At 31.6% G+C, this 23,990-nt stretch overlaps 1 protein-coding gene across 2 annotated transcripts in view; it reads right to left on the bottom strand.

Annotated features, from left to right (window-relative positions):
• Positions 1 to 23,990, bottom strand: part of LOC143046161 (uncharacterized) — an 82,599-nt gene that overhangs the window by 17,588 nt on the left and 41,021 nt on the right. For both annotated transcript variants that reach the window (XM_076219188.1, XM_076219189.1), the window contains exons 12-15: positions 21,889 to 21,932; positions 5,629 to 5,805; positions 2,378 to 2,572; positions 1,249 to 1,359 (exon numbers count right to left, since the gene is read on the bottom strand). In XM_076219188.1, the coding sequence (XP_076075303.1) occupies positions 1,249 to 1,359; positions 2,378 to 2,572; positions 5,629 to 5,805; positions 21,889 to 21,932 (527 nt within the window). The remainder of the gene's footprint in view (positions 1 to 1,248; positions 1,360 to 2,377; positions 2,573 to 5,628; positions 5,806 to 21,888; positions 21,933 to 23,990) is intronic.

Genomic DNA, 23,990 nt, shown 5'->3' with positions numbered 1-23,990 from the left:
CAGTTAAGCATAAAAACTTATTTGAACATTGTGTCAATTTCACTGTGTTATCTTAAAGAAATAATGAGATCTTCCATTTCAATTTTTAACAATAGTTAAGAATTTATAATTCAAAACTAACGCATAATAAATATACAGATAATGTTATAGGAAATTGTGATTTTGTTAATTGCTAATTTTTCAAAATGTACAATAGAGTTACATACAAACTGTAAAAACCTGAATGTTATCCTACTTTTATTGGTTCAATTTTATTTTAGAAAATAAGCACTTATCTTAACTTCAAAAAGATTAAAATAAATAAATAACAAAAACATACTGAAAGATAGCTATTTAACTACTCATTCTATCATCAAATCTCAAACAGTTCATGACAACAACATCCAAAAAATTATTTCCAGATTTTAATTTGAGTTGTAGCAGTTATTTGTTGCAAATAAAATACTAATAAAAACTTCAAAAAAAATTACAAAAAATAGAAGAGATCTCAACTTGTACAAATACTGGTAGCGGAAAAGGGATGATCAGAAATGATGAAAGATTAGACATTAGTAAGGAATACTTATTATCTTTCCATCAAATACATCCCTTATTCTATAGAACAGTTCTTTAATGTATTTGATATACCTTGAGGGCATTAACAGGAATGGTTGTACCTAAATTACAACAAAATGCTACTGTCAATGCAGAATGATAATTTTCAATAATTAAGGAGGGGGGTCTTTCCATGATTTAATAATATGTTATGAAAAGCATGATAAATGCTTGGTATCAATTTCATTTCTTTATGTTGAGCAGACTAATCCTGCAATGTTGATTAGTGAAGAGTGGGTCTGGTCTCATCGGTACAGGAACGGGATATCAATGTGGATTTCTGTCTACCGGTGACTATAACTTGTTGAAATTTAAAACATTTTCGTTTCATATGTTGTATCTAGTCTTAATTCCATGGTGTTAATTACCGTATAGCACGTAATTTCCCCGGGTGTAACATTTCACGATTTTCATTGAATAAGGTATACAAAATATTTTGGCGGACACAAAACTTTTATCAATACCTTTGCATGTGCCCTTTTAATTTGGCGGAATTTATTTTGGCAATTATGTTCTATCCGCGAAAAATAACCCGGTATACAGTACCAAGAGTGGCAAAAACGAGTAACTGAGTTTTTTGCAAAGATTTATTTTATGACAATAAGAATGTCTGTCAGTGATCTGTAGGACTATAACAAGCTATTTTGACCTTACCTCTGGGGTCATCCTAGAAATTGTCCTCATATCATATCCAGCATTGATAAATAGACCAAAATATTCCTCATATCGGAGGTCCCTTAACCAGGTCTTCAGTATTTCATGGTCCTGAAAAATATAAAACATAAATAAACAATTACACAAAAGTAGCAAATTAAGTTCTCTTTAATACTTTCAATTTATTTAGTTAAATAGATACAAATTTTTATGGTAAGCACAGACAGACAGATGGAGAACAAACCTAAAGTCACCATGACTTCGTCAATAGGGGACTAATAACTAAATGTTGTGGGGACAATTAAGGAATCAGTCAATCTAATGAGACAACCAGAGACTAAAGGAGGAGGATGCTGACAACTATCAATCACCATCTTTCCATAGAAGATTCTGAATTGGAAGTCAAGACATGGTCACTGAACAGAAAGGGAAAACATTTCTGAAAACTTGATATTCATTGTGAAGTGGTCATTGTTGGTTTTGTTATGGATTTTCACCATCAACAATAGGTGCCATGAAGCACATTCTAATTATTGCAATGTTTTGACTTTCTATGTCAGCTTGGCCAAATTTCATTATACAGTAGACTAGCATTCCTGCCAGATCTGAGAACAATAACAGAATCTCTGCCAACTATTTTCTAACTTTTTTAATGTTTGATAAACATGAAACAAACAAAAAAAAACCTGAAAAAAACCTGACACTTTGTGTGAGATAATGCATGTGTGGGCAGGTAAGATAATCTAGGTGTATCTGTTCTAAACATCAAAACAATTACTACATATTGCGATACACATGTTTACTTTGAACTCAATTATTGCAGTCTGACCACACAGTACTATGGTTTGAATTAAATTAACACCACCAGTCTGCATTTCTGTAATTTTCTGTGTCTGCTTCACAAACAAATCTATCTTTTTTTTCTAAGAACAAGGTCATTTGACCTTCAAACAGAAAGATTTTATGTATATCAGATATTCTGAGAACATACTTCTTTTTGAAGATTTCTAAATGTAGCATTCATATATCTAAACAAGTCTTTAAAACAGTTTTCAAGATGAGGTACAGCAACACTTTCATTCCTTAAAGAACTAAAATATAAGTATATAGATATATAAAATCAACATACCTGCATCCCGGAATGGAAAAGTTCTGCTACATTTATGTTAGAAATAGGTCCTGATTCCTCTAGTCTGTCAAGACTTCCTACACTAGAACTAGAATTACTGTGATAACTCTGTCGTGAAGATACTCCAGACTCATAACTCTGACCAGATAATCGGTGTTGGTTTACTATCTGTACATTTACATAATTATGTGGAGACTGAAAAAATAAAAAGTATCTAGATGTAAGACAAGTTCAGGTATAAGAATGATTTCAATTAATCCTATTATTAGAAATGAAACATGTAAATGAATAAAATATATAGTAAATTCTACAATATTATGTCATTTGGACTTTCAGACCATACATCCTTAACATAAAGAACATACATCCTTAACATAGAGACCATACATCCTTAACATAGAGAAGTATATTTCTTTTAGTCTAAGAAGTAAAATGCCCAAAGTATAGAGATGAGTTTGGAGATGTAAATTGACTTGAAGTGAACTCTTAGTCCAAAGATGTGAATTGCCCTCAGTATAAAGAAATTAAATGCTCTATGACCAGAAATGTAGAAATGTAAAAGGTCCTCTATCTGATATTGCCTGCAGTCTAAAGATGGAAACTACACATAGTGCTCAGAAAAATTAAATACAGATGCATGTAAATTTTAAATGGACAAAACACTTATAACAAAAGAAATGAATCAGTTGGTGTCTTTAATTATATCTTCTTAGTGCTTTTGTTACTTAAAGATATAAGTGGTTAATGATAATGGCAGATTAATGATAGTCTATGTTCAATCTATAAACAACTTATGTAGAAATGAAGAGATTTAGTGTTTGACATATTGCATAGATACTGGTTGCCATTGTTAAATATAAAAAAAGAATTGCCAATGAGACAACTCTCCACGATTGACAATGTATAACAATTTAAACAAGAAAACTAACGGCCTAATTTATGTACAAAAATTGAACGAAAAACAAATATGTAACACATAACAAACGACAAACCACTGAATTACAGGCTCCTGACTTGGGACAGACACGTACATACAGAATGCGGCGGGGTTAAACATGTTAGTAGGATCCCAACCCTCCCCCTAAAGTTAAAATGTTTGACCTCTACTGATGATTTTTTTTTGTTATTGGGTTGCTGTCTTATTGATGCATTACCCACATTTCCTTCAATCTATACCCATAGAAAACTGTGCTATCTTTAATTTGTACAGACCATAGTGAACACATTTCTAGTTTCCTCTATAAATAGTCTTGTGACTGATGTGATACCAAGGTGTATTTATCAATTTTCTCCTCTAATAACATCTTATTATTGTTATTATTATAATGCTTATGCATTGGTAGTAAGTACTTGATTTTTTGGTTGTTGTTTTTTTTTTTACAATTGCCCTAACTGTTCAAGTGGTCTGTATAATCCTTTTTAAAACTTTGCCCATAGCAGGATAAACTAATGGAAAAATATACAACTTTGATCTTCTTTTATATTCATCAAGCTACAATTATCAGATTCATCAGCTCCATCGCTTTAGAAAATTACAAGTAAAACGCAACTTTACTGAAAGAAATTTAATTTGCGAGTAGACATTAAAAGCACTACAAATGCACCGTAATTAGTTTACTTTCTGAACTTCACAACGTTTACAACCACTTGTGAATACATTAACCAATTTCTTACACAATTAATTGCAGTACAATCTTTTCCTTTTTAAACAAGATAGCTAATAGATAAAACACATAACTCATCAAAAACTATATTTCTTATTCCCAAAATTTCAAAGAAAACAAAACACTTACCAGTTTAAACTGACCGATATAAAAATTGTCCTTCAGTGTAAGTTTTGAGTGTTTCCAAAGACTTACAATAACATGCACTGCCAAAGTCAGACTGTTGATTATTGAATTATAGACATGTTCAAAGATGTGTTTTATGGATTAATGTAATAGAATGATAACATAGTAATAATAAAACAGTCATCAAACAGAACCTTCTGAATGAGAACAGGTGCCCCATCTTACTATAGTACAACAGTAGGACATCCATGATTCATATCAGATATAAATAGACTTTTCTGAAGATTTTACAAGATGTAATATGTCAGCTAATAATATCTGTAACTTCCTAGTCATATTTTTAAAAAAGATTTGATAATTCTGTCAGAATGATGACATTATATCTACCACTCATTCATGTTTTATTTCAACATTATTATTCTGACGTAAAATGTTGGGCACCATTAAAAAATCATCCTTTAAATGTGAGTATAGGAAATGATTGATGTTATTAAATTTGTTCCTTTCTTGAAGTAGACTAAATACTTATATGTCAAATACTCTCTGATCATACACAGGATTATATCACATTATGATGTTACCTTCCTAAATATGCAATATTTTCTCTAAGATGATATGCATCCATATTAAATCTAACTCATTTTAGGATCAGGATATATTTAACCTTCATGCACAACTTCCAATACCCTCACTCTGTAGGAATAGGTCATACTATTTAGTTGGCTTTCAAAGTATTTTGTTTCTGGTGTTGGTTTTCCTATTTTTGTGTTATCATAGTTTTATTTGTGTTATGTGTTCTTCTTTGGTGTTATCTTGTAATTTTTTTGTGTTATCTGGTTCTTTTTTAGTGTTGTTGAGTTCCTTTTGTGTTTGTTGTGTTCTTTTGTTGTATCATGTGTTCTCGTGTTCTTTAATGTACATGATGCTGTTAGTCTCTGAATGCATTGTCAAAGTTATCTACTCTAATTTCGGAGAGAACAGTCACAATTGTTTCATCTAGAAATATAGTACATAAAAAATTGTTAAAAAAAAATATACCAGTACATATTTTTAAAAGTTATATACATAAACATAAAAAAAGAAGCTGGGTATGATTGCCAATGAAACATCTCTCAACTAGAGACCAAATGACATTGAAGTTCACATCTATAGATCATGGTAAAGCCTTCAACAATGAGCAAATTCCCTGCGGCATAGTCAGCTATATACAGCCCTTTTTGTAAAGTGATGTCTATTAATGTTATATATGCCTACCCTAGGTTCTGTATGACCTGTACTATAACCTCTCCCTGAATCATGTCTATTATTGTTATATATGCCTACCCTAGGTTCTGTATGACCTGTACTATAACCTCTCCCTGAATCATGTCTATTATTGTTATATATGCCTACCCTAGGTTCTGTATGACCTGTACTATAACCTCTCCCTGAATCATGTCTATTATTGTTATATATGCCTACCCTAGGTTCTGTATGACCTGTACTATAGCCTCTCCCTGAATCACTGCTGGCAGCACTATTTCTGTTGGAGTTGGTTGGGCTGATAGAATTAGCAGTCTTCATATCATTAACTAAGTGATAAGGCACGGGCGATCTGGTATCTTCTCCATTATATTGAGGCACTCGTCCATTCAGGTTCTGTAAAACAAGAAAGATGGTTGATAAATCTGATGTTGTGTACTTTTCACCTAATATGTATTATATTTTCCTTAGAGAATTATCATTAATGATAACTTATCATTCATACTGATCTTCTGTTAGTTAGAAATTGTGTGGAGATTTCAAATGATGCACAAACCTAAATAGAACATTGACTTAATAGCTGTTTATTTATGTGACATTTGGTCTCTTGCAGAGAGTGGTCTCATTGGCAATCACACTACATCTTTTTTTTTTCATATATTTAACATATAATGGTTATATTGTAGTAAGTGTAATGAGGAAGTCACATCATTGTTTCTACTCTGACAAGTTTCTGTCACTAATATATGACCACAGTTACTTAATGCTAAATGTATAAGTAACACAATGCAATTATTACAAAGTGACTGAAGTACATAAGAAAATAACACAAAAAAATCTTTCCAGTGAACAGATCAGTTGGCTGACAAACACATCTACTAGTACCTCATAAACAATTCATTCTTACAAACTTGTTTAAGTTTTTACTTACTACTAGCAAACAAAGAATCAATAAGACACGTGGTGTAAGCTAATAGGAGAGTTCCAAGAGAATTGTTTCAATGGTGTAAGCTAATAGAAGAGTTCCAAGAGAATTGTTTCAATGGTGTAAGCTAATAGGAGAGTTCCAAGAGAATTGTTTCAATGGTGTAAGCTAATAGGAGAGTTCCAGGAGAATTGTGGTGTAAGCTAACAGGAGAGTTCCAAGAGAATTGTTTCAATGGTGTAAGCTAACAGGAGAGTTCCAAGAGAATTGTTCCAGTGGTGTAAGCTAATAGGAGAGTTCCAAGAGAATTGTTCAAGTGGTGTAAGCTAATAGGAGAGTTCCAAGAGAATTGTGGTGTAAGCTAACAGGAGAGTTCCAAGAGAATTGTTCCAGTGGTGTAAGCTAATAGGAGAGTTCCAAGAGAATTGTTCCAGTGGTGTAAGCTAATAGGAGAGTTCCAAGAGAATTGTTCCAGTGGTGTAAGCTAATAGGAGAGTTCCAAGAGAATTGTTTCAGTGGTGTAAGCTAATAGGAGAGTTCCAAGAGAATTGTTTCAATGGTGTAAGCTAATAGGAGAGTTCCAAGAGAATTGTTTCAGTGGTGTAAGCTAATAGGAGAGTTCCAAGAGAATTGTTCCAGTGGTGTAAGCTAATAGGAGAGTTCCAAGAGAATTGTTTCAATGGTGTAAGCTAATAGGAGAGTTACAAGAGAATTGTTTCAATGGTGTAAGCTAATAGGAGAGTTCCAAGAGAATTGTTTCAATGGTGTAAGCTAATAGGAGAGTTCCAAGAGAATTGTTTCAATGGTGTAAGCTAATAGGAGAGTTCCAAGAGAATTGTTTCAATGGTGTAAGCTAATAGGAGAGTTACAAGAGAATTGTTTCAATGGTGTAAGCTAATAGGAGAGTTCCAAGAGAATTGTTTCAATGGTGTAAGCTAATAGGAGAGTTACAAGAGAATTGTTTCAATGGTGTAAGCTGATAGGAGAGTTCCAAGAGAATTGTTTCAATGCGGAAGTTGAGTACAGGGGTTAAAAATTTTTGTAACAGCTAACTAGCCCAAGACTTGTTGGCAGCAGGATTTCACTAGCCCTGTTGGAAGAACTGCTAGTCCATCAAATCTGACCTGCTAGCCCTAGTATGCCGTAAAAATCAAGAGTTTGCTGCCGAATACAAAATGTGTGTCCTTTGTTTTGAAGAAGACATTATACATGCTATACACTGTATTTCATATTTTTTGTTAATCTGCTATTTATTCTGTTGGTGCTTAACCTAATTTAGTTGTTCCCACATTCAAAGCAGACTTTTTATTTGCGTGCTTGGGGCAATTAACAGCAATTTTTACAGAGCATCGTCTGTTTTTTTCATCACCAACAGCCAACCTTGCCAGAGGAATCATTGTGTCCTAGTTCTGCCAACTTTTTTTACAGGTAGTAAATATGGTAAATGCGTGAGTTTTTGGCCAAATTGTAAAGATCAAATACAAAACAATAGATCAAAGGCAAATGCTTCCAAATTAGCATGAAAATGTGTGAACCTCGCGATAAAGACTTGGCAGGCTTCCTGTCTTACTTTTTGGACCTTTTGGATTATAGCTCTTCATCTTTTATATAAGCTTTGGATTTCAAATAATTTGGCCACGAGCATCACTGAAGAGACATGTATTGTCGAAATGCGCATCTGGTGCAACAAAATTGGTACCGTTAATTTTATTACTACCACTGGGTCGATGCCTCTGCTGGTGGACTATTAGTCCCCGAGGGTATCACCAGTCCAGTAGCCAGTACTTCGTTACTGGCATGAACATACGAATTTTTTGCTGTTACAAAATATTATAAATTATTATAAATTAAGGAATGTATCTCCCTCATGCAAAGCTCTGATTCCTTTCACGGATTTGGCTATACTTTTTGGACCTTTTGGATTATAGCTCTTCATCTTTTATATAAGCTTTGGATTTCAAATATTTTGGCCACGAGCATCACTGAAGAGACATGTATTGTCGAAATGCGCATCTGGTGCAACAAAATTGGTACCGTTAATTATTAGACACTATAAAAACATTTCCACTTTTCCCGGTCGTATTTGGCATTTTTTGGGGGGATGAATTGTCAGTCTCATTACCCCCTTCATCTACAGTTTTTCGTTTTGAAACGGATAAAGTTCCTGGGGTTCCCGTATTAAAATATTAAGAAATATTTTGTTGCATGGTTTCGTGCTCAAGAGCTGTGCGACAAGACAGGTCAATACCGATCAATACATCATACCCCCAAATACCGTTAATTGAAAATCTCGGCATCAGCAATGTACAATACCCCAGGCCATGGTATGAGAAATCAATATTTAAAGTACTAGAATTGCAATCAACATACGATACCGAGCAGCCAGAGTTGTTTTTCTATTTTTAAAATATGTACAACAGGACCTGTACAAACCAGTTCAAATTCTTGGAATCCCGGATGACTTAATTGAATCGGATTGGCTAACATAGAATAGTGATGAAGGGATTTTCCACTTTCTATATTGGAAACGTCAAGAATTTTGTGTTACTAGTTCGTCGGGCATATCGGGTTACACATTTTAACTGCCCGAGGCGTAAATGATCTAGTCCCGGGCGTCGGGCTAGTGGAATTTTTAACCCCTGGAGTAAAATTGTATCACTACATATTATTCTCTGCATTTGCCATGTATTTCACTAAATCAAATAGAATGATTTTAATAGAATATCTGACCACTATTGTCTATTTTGACCCCTCAACCTGATCAAAAATAACAGTCAGGTGACTCTGTACCAATATGAAGTCAACATTTTCATGCAGACACATAGTTTCAACAACAAAGCAAAGAATTTTGATTGCTGTGTTTCAAATGAGATAAAAAATGGACTATCCTGCTACTGAGGTAGAACCGCAGAACCTTTATCATCCCAAATGGTGAAGAACAAATACCAGAGGCAAATCTGTTCTTTTGAAAAATGCAAATGCATGAGGCAAAAGTTATGCTCTAAATCATAATATGAAAAGATAAACTGCTATTGCACAACAAGATAAGCCTTTTCTGCAAAATTACAAGTAATTACTATATTTCAAATAAATGCCTGGCTTTCAAACAACATCAGAAAGCGACTATGCAACTGAATCAATTCATGCATTATTTATTGAAAGGTTTTATATCATAAACACGATTTATGATTAACATGTGTTTTTATGTCGTGTTTACTGTGTAAATATGCAGAGAATAGGAAATGCAATGCATATTTTCCATATGGTAAAATGCATATTAACTGGAAGATTTGAAAAAAGATGTTTTTTAAATATTGTTTATACAGAATTATCTTTTGGATATCAATGTATTACATAGGTCGTATGGAATGTAGCTCTGACTAATACAATAGAAAGCCTGAATATATGCACGTTTTCACTGAATAGAGACAATGGTGTCAATCTCTGCCATAGTCTAACAGACATGTATGCTAAACTTTATAGTAAACAATACTGTCTAATCAATGATTTACTTTTTATAGGTTCTTACACATTCAAGTACAGTTCAACTCTATCAATGTAAAGTAAAACAAAGAAATAATTCTTTATTGACATTTTTATGAACCACGTAAATTTCTAAGTGCTTCTATTATTGACTTTTCCCTGTCTTCCTAATGGTTAGAAGGTTTTTTATCTTGAAAATACAACACACTAATTACAATATAAGTATAATGAAATATGGTAATTTAAATTAAATTAGTTTTTATATTCTAAGGCTGTTTTATACTGATATCCATTCCTAAGTACAATAATTCTGTTAATAATCTTTAGTGACAACAACAGCATATAAGCATTTTGGTGAAAAGCATGGATATCTAGGTCTTTGGTTGCAGTTATTTGTTACTCATTGTGTAAACAGTGAAACAAGAAAACACCCTCTGATCTTTGCTTTACCAAATCATGACTTAACTGGTTGAAATTCTTTAAGACAAAGTTGTTATGACAAATATCACATACACTTAAGATTATCAATGATCCATGTAATTCAGCTCACAATCAGATGGAATCTACCAGGCAGACATGTGCACCTAACCATCATTCTATACATCAAATATAGTTAGCCTTTTTCTAATACATTGTAATCTCTGAGATTGTAATATCTGAAGAACAGACTTTATCATAAAAACTTAATGTTGACTAATGAACTATGTAAATGAGGTCAAGGTATGAGGAACACCCTTATCACGTAAATGTGGTCAGGGTCTGGGGAACAGACCTCATCATGAAAACTTAATGTTGACTAATAAACCATGCAAATAAGGTCAAGTTTAGAGAAACCCTACCAGACAGACATGTACACAAAACAATCATTCCATAGTATCCATACTCTACTTCAGGTTGAACGATGAAAAGGAGGTAAGGTTAGATGAACTCGACAAGTTGTCAATACCTTACAATCTTTGAAATTGAGGAAATCGTTAGGTCTACTCTGTAGAATTTGGAAACCATTGTGTCTACTATGGTGTAGAAGAATTACTATGTCTACTGATAAGAATTAATAATTTGTTTAGCTTACTGTGGGAAGTAACTGTGGATCTGTTATTATAATGGTTAAAGAAATAATAATTATTACAGTGAGCTGACGATTCTTGGCAATCTGTTGCAATAATTCTACTTTTTTTTTTTGACAAACAGATTGAATTTAAAGACTTGGAAGATGAGTAGAGGCACCAGATGAATAACAAGGAACCAGATGATATTTACAGAGAATATAATGATAAACAAAGTGTAGGTGTATAGTTAATAATCTACTTCTATCAGATGTTATTATATCTTATCTTAAGTACTGTACAGTAATGTGATAAATAGTGCAATAACATATACAGCTGCTATTTACGTAACACTTATGTAACAAGCATAGCAACAACAGTCATCCAAAAAAATTACAATAGTTGCTTTCCTCCTTCAAAATAGCTGTTCAGTTCAACTGTAAAAAACTATTTTTTTGGATTACCAGCAGTAAATGAGTAAAGAAAAAGAAACTCAGGATGGATGCCATCAGCTGATATAAAAAGATACTAACTGATAAAATGTTTGCTCCTGTCATTTTAACATCAGCATGTTTTTGCTACCAAACATGAGTTATGGAAGTTTTTAGTAACTTTTTATTGAGACATCTTTAAAATTTTATGAAATGGAAAGCATGTTTATTTCATCATGTTCATTACCTAGAATATTGCACATTGCTCTAGACCTGAGCCAGGTGTTTGTAAGATATCTGTAGTAATACCATCTGTATCAATAGATAACACATTTCTGGGTGGATTTATTCACCAGCTCACAGATAAACACAAAACATCACTATCTCTGGTAAACCACAGACCAATAAAACTTAAGTATGTACTTAAATACATTCACTTTTATACTTCTTCTCACATGCAGACTTTTAATGAATAATTGCATATCATCATTTTAAATGTTTCAGATAATTCACGAATACACTCTCGGTTCAGTTTTTCCTCTAAAAGTTAATTTAAACCTTGAATTTTCAGGTGTTATTCATACATCTGAATGGATAATTTCTGATTTGTTCTCAAACTTAAAGAAGGCTGAACACTGTGTTTAAAATTTGTTTATACATTTAAAAACCTCTTTCTAAAGCAAAACAAGAAAATTTCCCATATGATTCATGTTCAAATATATGTCAATCACATGAAACCAGTGATTTTAAGTGCATATGAAATTTAAAAGTACAACAAAATCTGGATATTCCAACAAAAAACTTGATTGATAGTATTGGTATTTAATGCCACTTTTAGCACTATTGACTGTCAGTTTTTGTTGGTGGGGGATGCCAAAGCGCCAGGAAGGATTCACCTACCATCATCGACAGCACGAAAACTGCTGATTAAGAGTTGAGTGGAGCACAACATGAAGGTTAGAACTCACACCCTGTGTTGACAGGCTAGTGATACAGAAGTTAAAATATTTAGACCACTTGGCCATCTTATGAAAGGAGAAAAGTGATTTTCATAACATTAAGTAAAGAATATAATAAGTAAACAGAATGAAAAGATTCAATCCGGAAAATAATCAGTTTACACCAATATTAAAAGCAACTTGGTTTTAACCAAACTTAGTCTGAACAAACAAAAATTGTCATTCTGCTTTACAAATAAAACAATTGTTGCTGGAATTGACAATATGTTCTATGTCTATATTTAGAAAACTAATAACTTGAGATTGATTTTCACTTATAAAACCCTTAAGTCAGCATCTTTTCCTTGTATCTACAATAACAATATGGTCTTATCTGTATATCCTATAGCTAAAGGTCTTATGTTATCTTCTGCTTTAGTTAATACAAACCTATTAATAAAACATTAGATTACATAAGTCATCAGCAATGTGACGTCTATTTACGATCTATATGACTGTTTATGATCTATATAAGTGTTCATATTACATACTGTTGTTATATCCTTGGTTATTTCTGATAGCTTCATAGCTAACAAATTAAGCCTTTATTATCTTTTTGACTTATTAATGACTTTTTCTACTAGAATATCATTTTATATTCACATAACTGTTACAATTTTTCTTTAAAATTATGAAAGCTGGTTTCTTTAATCATAAGATGTCTTATAACTAAAAAAAAATCCACAAAAATTCATGTCAGTTTAGATAATGAAAAACATGGAAAGAGACAAATGCCAAATTGTATTTATATTGTATTGTTTCTCTTCACTCCCGCCCGCCTGCCCAGACTTCAGTGCTGAGAAGCTTCTCAGATTCACAAAAGGCATATGTAACATAAATATAATAATGAGGTACTTAATAAAGAGAGGCTCCCAATATTTTACTAAACATGTAACAAGAAAGCAGACTACTTAAATGCCAGTCACATGGGAAAATTTCTGTAATTTTAGCATTTTTCAGGTTTATGGTTTCCACTTTGCAGTATACTACTTAGTAGTAAATAGGTCCATTGTTGGATATATAATTCATTATTTCATAAAATGATAAAATCTACTTTATAATGTATGTATAGAGGTTCTTTTTCTTTAAATTGTACAGTATTTCCAGGGGAAAATATTTCACATACTGTGAGTTTTAACATTTTTGTATTCTGAAAAGAATATATTTCTGTGAATATTTTATTTTGTGGTTTGACCAAATTCTGCATACTTTAACCTACAGAAAATTTGTATTTTATTGAACATTTAACTCTATGGTTTAGCAATGAAATTCATGATAATTATTATCCCATCAATAATGACAAATCCATAGAACATTTCTCATTTCTTCTCAAGGAAAATTATGCAACATTGCAAAATGCATTCAATTTTGAATTAGAATGAAAATACCCAGTAACAATAAGGCTTCTATATTTCTAATTATGTTTTACAGTAATGTGCAATTTATTGTTGAAATAGTGCAATATGTGAATTCTTAATAACCTAAGACTAGTTTTGTACTATGATCAGCTGACTATGATACCCACACAAGCTAGCTGTATAATTTACAAATGATCAATTCATATGCAGAAATCTGAATCCCAAATGCACTTATTAGCCTGAGTAGTCAAGGTGTACTTTTAAGTTCTTATCTCAAATGATACATACTTAAGATAATAAAGGAACTGGGGTTTAATTGCCAATTACAAATGACAAATGGCCCAATGCACTAGATTGCTTCAGGTAAAGTGATCAAAGAGATGTTTTTTAGGCTAATTATAGATATGTGGCTTGATGAACTCTAGGGATAGTTCAGAACATGCCCATCTAATTGTTAATAAGGTGAGTCTGACCACAACATATGGAAGATCAGAGAAAAGCAAGGTGTCCCTGACAATACTTGCACAAAAAACTGCATAAAAAAGTTGATCCTTAAAAAACACAGATAACTACATTTATAATGAATTAAAGTGAAAATGACCATATTTTGATTAATTAAATTACTGATTTCAAAACAACTCCCTCTTGAGATAGTGAGAACAAATGATGTGAAAAATTACCTTCCAACCATTATAAAAATTTACTAACATTTTACTTGAATTTGAAACAGTTCTACTATTTTTCATTTCCTGTATTGAGATAGTCTGGGACTACAATCTCCATGATGCTTTACATTCATGTAAATATTTCATCCATCATACAATTAGTTCAATGGCACATAATGAAAAGCTATTACAATCCAATTAGAGACTTCTATTGGTTAAATATATTTACATTCAAAATAATAAAGAATGTAATATAATCAATTTTCCATTAAAACAAAACTGAAGAAATGCTGACACATCATTTTCTAGAACTTCATTTCAAGATAAATAAACATGAAACATTTTACTATATAATATTTTTTTTTAATTTTGAGCAATATGTTGAGTCCTTGACTGTAAGGAGCTTGATCTTAGTAGCAATGATATAAATATAATGATTATTACAAGTACCACCTGCCCTAGTACCTAGAGAGAAACAAATGATATCTTATGTGTTCTCCTTGAAAATCTGCAGGTTAAAACTTATATTAGAAAATGCTGAATTTGTTATTCCTATATATTTTGTTTTCCATAAATTAAGATAAAAGCGATGGAGGTCTAGGTGGGTTGTAACTACCTCAGATGTAAGAAAAGAAAAAAAAAACACTGGCAGTCACACTATTTAGAAGGAAGATTAGATCAGACATGCAAAAAGAGAAAAGGAGTGAGAAAATATAACTTGTGCATTCATGCTGTTTCAGTGGGGCTTAGTGTCACAGATCACAAATAATCAATTTGAAAATACGCAGCACCCTTGAAATTCTATTTGAAGGGCCTTAGAGTTTCGGGTGACATAGAGAAAGAGTGAAAATATAACCTGTGACTTCTGTATAAGTTGATATAGAGAAAGAATGTGAAAATGTGAAATCTGTTTCAATAATATAGTGAGCCTTGATGTTTCAGGTGACACTGAGAAGTTAGAAAATGTTCCCTGTGCACCCTTCCAATATTAGTGGGCTTAAGTGTCTCAGATGATGAAAAGATGGATAATGAATTGTATCCTTTGCATTATATTTCAGGGACTTTGGTGTTTTCAATATATTGGATGACATTGGTGTTCTTCATCTCTTTATCAAAGACAGTAAGGTATATATAGTCTCTGAGATTGATTCTGTAAAATTGATTCACAAACGTTCTAGACTCCAGGTGATTTAAATCTTGCTAAATGTGGTAGGACTCCTTGTATACCATGTTGGGAGTAAATAAAGCCAGTAGTATACCGCTGTTCAAAAGTCATAAATCGATCGAATTGAAACAAATCCAGTTCACAAACCGAAACTGAGGGAAACAAGCGAACAACAGAAACACTGAACTGCTACAAAAAACAAAGGCAAACATACATAGAAATAGACTATTTGATAAGAAATTGCCATATTCTTAACTTGGTACAAGACATTTTAAGAAAAGCAGTAAACGAGCCATAAATATGACAGATGTCAATGAACTTCATATATAAAGGATCCACTAACTCCATCTATAATAAATCTCAGACATTATCTGTAAACTGAAATCTTGCTGTTCAATTGCTTATACTGCCTATACTCTTTCTTTACATAACAAGTAATTCATCTGCAAATTGTGCATAAAATGAAACAAATCTTAGATAACGATTAAAATCTGTAAGTCAAAAACATTAAATGAAAATTAAGGCAAACAGCTTAACCTTAATCAGATTTACCCAAGCAAATTATGTCAGATACAAATAAAGAATCTTTCTGTATCTATGGCAATAGAAAACCAATACAGTAAAATCAGTTTATCAACCAGCTGTAGTGTCTTAATATCTTGCACAGGAATCAGCAATGTATTTAACAGTTTTTTTCGTTAACGAACATTTAATTCCAATTTTTATAGAGATCACAGAGGGGAAATGAAGCTTTCATGAACAAAAACTTCTGAAGACCAAACTGATAGTTTTCTTTACTGATATTACCTAAGGGAATTTACTGTAGTAATTATTTTGAGTTTTTGCTAGAATTCTAAGGTTTTTAATTTATTGCAGAATCATCAGGTCTTTCAACTGTTCCTTAGGCAAAGGTGGTACTGAATATAAAAAAAAATATATCATTCAAAGCAAATATTTGGCAAAAGTCTGTAGCTGATCCAGGAGGGGTCCAGGAGGAAAAAGGGGGAGAGGGGGTTCCAGTGGAACCCTCATTTTAAGTGACTATCAATGCTTTTGAATGAGGAAAAATGGTTGGAACCCTCTTTATTCTTGGTATGAAACCCCCCCCCCCTTTTTTTTTAACTTTTAAAATGCTTGATGAGTTCTTGCAATTCATCTTTTAATTTCAAGTTACTAGAGGTGGAAGTGTCAAAAAGTTTTTTCTAGATAAGGACACAGCATGCACAATTATCAAAAATACTACAGATGAAGATATGAAAGAAACATTTCCTATCAACAATCATAACTCATAGTAAGAAATGAATTACTTAAGTGTAATTCTGTTATACTATGATCATGCAATACACAAACCCCCAACAGATAACCTAATACACAAAGGTTATAGCTAGGACCCTTGCTGATAATTTACTAATGATAAGAATTATGATTGATGGAGTTAGTCAGAATTATGGATTCATCATAATAGAAATAGCAGCCATCTGTTCATTACCATAAAGAATACATTCATATTATACTGTAGGCAAACATATTCTACATCAATAATTTCTTCTCAGAATTGTTGTCAAAGAAAATGGTTTTGTGTCTTCGTGTGTTTGTGTTTCCCATTTTATCTTCTAAGTTTCTATCATTAAAAAAGATAGAACCCTGAAACCCTTACATGCTATGGTTGTCCTTGGTTAATTTCCGTCTGACAAATATTTTTTTTGTAAATTATTTTGTTATAAATTAGGCTTCTTTGAGCTGTTTCAGTATCCCTCATATTTCCTTGGCTTTCAATTTTTTGTCTTTGAATGTTCCTGATGATGGTAATTCCAGAAAATATGATTAAACTAAAATGTCTTGAACACATCGTGTAAATTGGTTTTCTGGAATTTGTGGAAAACTGATAAATATGTAGTAAACATTGACATACCAAATATCTCCGTTTATTCGTATTTGTTGACTTAAAAGATTTTTTTTTTATAATTGCAATATCATAACATGAATCATTTAGGCTTGTCTTGTTTCAAAAAATATTTTCCTCTCTAGTTTGACCAGTTTAAATTACTGTGTCAATATTTGCTAATTCTGGTTAAACTAATTTTGTTTCTATCAATATCTCTTCAAATCCAATTAAATTGCACTTCTAACATTTTCTGTTTCATTTAGAGGAAACAATTAAACTGAGAGATTATTTCTGACTGGAAACCAATACTATGCCATTATACATCCTTATCAATCAATGATAATTTCATACTCATAAAAACATTCTTTAGATTCAGATGGTTGTCAACATCCTATATCACTATCTTTAAAAAAAAACATTAAAAAATTTCAGAATTTTATCAGTTTATCAAACACTTTTTGCCATAAATTGGCACATTTAACTCCAAACAAATGATGCATAAATATTAATTGAAAACTAATATGTGCAATGGAGTATAAAATTATAGGCTTTAATGTATCAATCAATTGGGTAAATGATATGAGTAAAAATATCTCTATTTACATTAGAGACAGAGAGGGTGACAGATGGTTCATTATTGATTCTCTACAGATAGATCTTTATCAATTAGTTAATTGATGTAAAACAAGATCTATACAGAGAGTTATGATTGTACACTATTCATTAACGGACATTCAGTTCTCAAACAATTGGCTATTTTCTTTCATAGTATGAAGTTTGAGTTAGGGATTTCTATCTTACTCTGTTTTAGCTCTACGTTATCACAACCATGGGATGTGGTCATCGGGTCATCAGCGTATTACAATGCAAATTAATTCGGGCAACAGGAAGTAAGTTCTAACGAACCAATTAAATATCATACAAACTACCCAGTAGATCTTCGTCTATAAATCAGTTAGAACATGAAGTTATTAGCATCATGTTGAATTTAATATTCATGTTTGTGAAAATAAATAACAAAAAAATTATGTTAAATCCTGAAATTTACACCTTTTAAGATGCAATGCTTTCCGTCACAACGTACATTAAAGTAGATAACTATTTCTTTAGGTTTTTATCAGCACATGATAAATTGAAAATGTAATCTTTTTGAGAAAAAAAAATATACTAAATTTAAATAATATCATATTATAAAACTGCCTTGTACCTAGAGTAATTTATTACAGGAGTTTTAATTACCTGACGGTTTATAAAGTAGGGGACTGAACTCTACTTAGTAACATGTCAATCATCAAACAGGTGTTACATAACAATCATACCTACATTTACTTGTAGACTAATCTAATTGTAAACATCAAGGCACCAAAAATTAAACACTTTCTAAGCCATTAATGAAAAACGATAACCTTGAATAATCGCATGCTTTAAATTTTTTACCAAAAATCTATGGAGCAACAAATTTACCAAGAACACAATGAACATTAATGTTAGAATAAACCAGGCAATATAATCTTAAGTATTTAATTTCATTATATATTAAGTAGTTGCATAGATACAACCGTGTTCTTCAGAACATTCTACAGGAAAGATGAGTAGATTCATTTTTTAATAACAGATGTTTTACTTGTAATTTCAGAGCATATATAATGAGTAGTATAAGAAACTAAAGGCTACAAAGTGCTTAGTATTCAAGGCTAGGTCTTAGTTAAAAAAACATACTTTTCTAGTTTTTTTGTGTTGCAGGGTTGCTTTCTATATGAATTATACCCCATGTATTCTTCCTATCAAGGCATAGCTAGTTATGCAAAACGTGTTCTTCTCATCTGAGACTGTGTTAAAGAAATCTCAGTTTTCCTGCATTATGATACTTGCTATAGAGGTTGCAACAAGTCATTTGGTTCACTCAAAGTTTTCACCAGTTATTATGAAATAATAATGGATGAAATACATATAGGCTAGTTAGAGTCGTAAAGTTCTATCAGAAACATTAAATATGCAACATACATGAAATACAAATAAAGGTTAATATCAATTATATTAACTAAAACTTGTGGTGCCTTGATGGTCTTGATGGTCTTTAGAAACAATTATTTAAGTAAGCAGCCCTGGGTCATGTTCTCTTAAGTAGAAATGCAGTTTGTACAGACCTAAAAGAGAAAACATCTCTACCTGGAAGTTAAATCATAGAAAATGTAGAACTGAAATACTGTTCTGTGACGAATTCTTTATCTTTATAGAATGAAACATAAAGCTTTTTAAGTCAATGAACCATGATGGAAGGTGTTGGGTCAAATCGTCTTCATGGAAATGGCATGGGCCATTGGTAAAAACAACTGCCTACCAAATATCATTGACTTACAATCAGTGGTTTTTCACTTAAACTGACATAATCACAAACTGTAACATTTGCTGATGCAGACACTTAAGTTTCACATCTGCAACTTTGTTGAGGCAAGAAATGAATAATGCTCAAAAGACTTTAAAAGATTTTAAGACAGAAAAGGAAGAAACTGCACTGAGTAACAAACTCATTCAAAAGCTTCATGGGAAGACATGGTTCAACTGTTGCCACACAAGGTTCCTATAAATTTAAGGTAGTATATTTCTAAATGAACTGGAAATGATCGGATTTAGATTGTATGTTAAATGGTCTATCCTTCAAGAGTGAAATACTTCTACTGCAACTTCTTATTCTGGCATTTTTGTATAGTTGAGTTACTCTTGAGATATAAGAGATATAAGAGTAGTGAAAGGTCACTGCTAACTAGAGGAACCACTTGTTGATTTCTGTAGAATTTGATCAAATTAGACAGCATCGTGTGTAGATACAACCACCTACTAGATTGGTATAGAACATGATGAGAACATTACCATGTAACAATTAATACGATAAGTAGTAGGTCATCTGGTTACCTGCCAACCGTTAATTACCAGTGCACAAACAATTACTGTCGGTACTTTGTGGTCACTACAAACTAACATAACGACTACCATCCCTAATATTTTAGTATTAAAAAAGATGGCATTGTTCTTTTGTCCAATAATAGTGTCAACACATAGCATGAATGACAGAATTCTTTACCATCATAGACTGTCCTTTGACAGTTGTAAAAATACAAACCATGGAGGAATGTAGCCTTGTTCCTATATTTTAGAAACTGAAATTAATCAAAATTCTAACTGCTAAGAAAGTATAGGTATTGTGGTAAGTTTGCTCTCTTGAGTGTGGGAGGTCTTTAGTTTAATCCAAGCCTGGTCAAACCAAAGACTTGAAAAATGGTATTTGCAGTTTTATCTGGAAAGCGTGCTGTGTTTTGAAGTAAGAGCACAGGCTGGTTGGTTCAGTATAATGTGCCTGGGTAGGTTGACATGTCTTCCTCTGGCTTGTCATCTTATGAACTTGAACTAGTAAAAAATCTGTCTGAAAATGTCCGTCTAGTACAAAGCAGGGTTCATATTCGATATGTTTTCTTCTTGATATGCATGTAATATTTGACACTGGACATTAAACTCCAGTCAATCATCATCAGTAATGATGAAATAAAACAGTTAGTTCCAAACAGCTCTATTTAAAAATAAGAAGATGTGGTATGATTTTCCATCGAAACAACAATCTACTGTACATGCCATCTTTTCATAGATCTTTTTCTTGACTTTTCAAAATCATGCATTAAGATTTAACTAAAGTAAAGGTACTTCTGGACTCTATAGAATCATAAATTTGAAAACAAATATAAAACCAATTATTAATTCAAAATTCTGCTGATCCTTGCATAATTTTGTTGTAAATACTTTTGACTCAGTTAATCTCAGAGATCTAGATAGGAATTAGAAATAACCGATTTCTGAAGCGTCATGCAATAAACCATATGTAATCTGAATGTTATTTGTTTACTGTCCTCTAGAATCATCTTGATGAAGATATGGCTTGAATGTAAATGAGACATTTACAATAAATTAATGGAAGATGTCATGCTTAAAAGCTTCAAAATTCAATTCATGAATTTGCACAACCATGTCATTTGCATGTTCTTATTTGTATTTGTTTGGAATCAAAGATTAATAAATGTGTGGACTTGGAGAAGCTAACATCAACATATAATTCATTCTGAGCGTCAGACCTGAAATAAATTCCTACCTGACATGTTTACTAAAATCCCACAGCCTACAATACAATCTGATATCACTAGATTGCATGTGAAGTGATCTATTTGTGAGTTTTTCAAGTGATGCAGTTTAAAGAAATTGATTTTTCAAAAGATTGCAATGAAAGCTAATTTATCTTTATATTAATTACCACGGTTCTCCTTCAGACCTACAAAGCATAAAGAAAACTTGAAAATGTCAGAACTGTTGGACATCCTGTGGAGAACATGTACTCATCCTTAAGTCCAGATTACAATCATGGAGGGGGTTTATCTAATCACTAAGACATGGTCGATCTTTCCACAACTCTGCATAAAATATTTCAATTTTTCTGAACATTACATGTTTGTTTTTTTCATGCTTTATATTCAACTTACCTCATAAGAACTGTAGTGTGGTGATATATACCTCACATCATGGTCTGTAAGATAAGAAAATTCCAAACATCAAAAGAAAACAAAATGTACTAATTCCCGCAGGTATGGTTCAAATATTCTCACTTTAAATACTGCATCAATATTTCTAACAAAGTTCTCCAATTATAAACTGGTCAGAAAAAAAGATCAATGCTAAGAGAAGACATTCCATCAATATATTTATGACCTACACACTTGATGGTTGTATAGCCTGTTTCCAAAGTAACTGATGCTGTTGTTATAGTCTGTTTCATAAATGCTGCTAGCACTGAAGAGCTGAACAATTACAATGACCATTATCCTCAACCATTATCAGGAGTTGAAGAAGATTCATTCATTAACGTTCCATAATGTATCAAAATTAATATTTATCAGATGCCAAATATAAATTCATTGTTATGTTTATCTAGTTCAGAAAATTCCTGTTACTAACGCTTTCTTTTAGAAAAATAAATCACCAAAAAAAGGAAACATTAGTAGAGAGTTAATAATTAAATTTATCCTTGTTTTCAAAATTCCAATAGGGAACATACTTTTTATAATTGTATAAATAAACCAATTTTTCAAGACGTTGAAATTAATAATTAAATTTATCATATGAAAAATATAACAATGTAAGAACATTTTATAATGATTTTTCCAAACATGTGGCATATGTTAGAATAAATTTATGGTGAGTATTTTTTTAACTTTTTAAAATTATACTTGTCACTTTTATTTACATAATTGTATCAATAAACCAATTTTTTTTTAGTCGTTTTGGCCATTGGAAATCTTCAGTTCTTTATTTTCCTCCCTACTACATGGCTGACATTACATTTGTATTTCTTTTTCAATAATTTACCTTAATTTATATAATATTTTATGCACTAAAAAAAAATCAAAAAGTTTTTTCATTCATAAAATTTGTACAAATGTTAATGGTTTGTTCAACATCAAAAGCAAGACCCATTAAAATACAACCTAAAGACATTGTTTTGAACAATACTTTTGCCCTAAGTATTTCTAATAACAGTAGAATATACTTAACATTATACACAATTTCGTTGCTTTTTCACTCTTTTTGTTTATAAAAATTCTAAAATATCATTTTATTTTTTTGATCAAAACCCACATGGGCAAAATAAGTTTTATGTTGACATACTTTTTTGTTCTCATTTTGTACAGTCCATTGACAAATTGATCATTTAATTCATGGGTGTTGACATTTATCACCTTAACAGAGTCTATTTTCTAACTAATCCCTTAGAAAGGGATCCCACTGTTTGATATCTAATCCCATTAAATATAGCTCAACCATAAAATAACTACATCACAGTTTCACATTCAATTTATGTAATACAAGGACACTATACACTATAATACTGTGAATATTAAATTAACCAAGAAAGTGATATAATAGAGAAATAAATTGGAATTTGATGTAGACTGCCCCTTTTACTGCTTACTTTATACCTAAATCTTTATGATTTATCATTAAATATTTTATATTGGGCATAATAATACATCAAATTCTATAAAAACTGCAATTAAGATGAAAGGAAAAATGAAATACCTAAATATAATTAGTTTTTATAACCAATACATCATGTTTAAATAGATCGATGGTGCAGGTATGCATTCTAAAGAGTTTTTCTCACAGTATAAATAGACCACTAGATTGCACTAAAAATACAACCTATATATATTAGAATAATTGCCACTTTATATCAGACATCAGATAAAAAATTAATGCATACCTGTTCAACAATGGAGATGTGTACAAACTTTATAATTTAGTGAAAAGATAGAAAGTCCCACCTACACTTTATCACCCTCTATTTTTTGGGGATATACAGCATGAACCAAATTTTTCAATAATCAGTGTTTTATTTTTTTTTTTATTTAAGGAACGACTGAACTATTTTTTCTGTCCAGGAAGAAATAACATAAAAATTGTGGTGCATATTGAATAACCCCATTTTTAAGTTATTTCAAATAGACAAAAAATATTATAGTAAATAATGAAAAATATGTTGGTCATATAACAAACAAGAGGCTCTCAAGAGCCTGAATCGCTCACC

This window comes from Mytilus galloprovincialis, chromosome 9 (genome assembly GCF_965363235.1).
Source record: "Mytilus galloprovincialis chromosome 9, xbMytGall1.hap1.1, whole genome shotgun sequence".
Lineage (NCBI taxonomy): Eukaryota > Metazoa > Mollusca > Bivalvia > Mytilida > Mytilidae > Mytilus > Mytilus galloprovincialis.
This window is presented reverse-complemented; position numbering and strand designations above follow the sequence as displayed.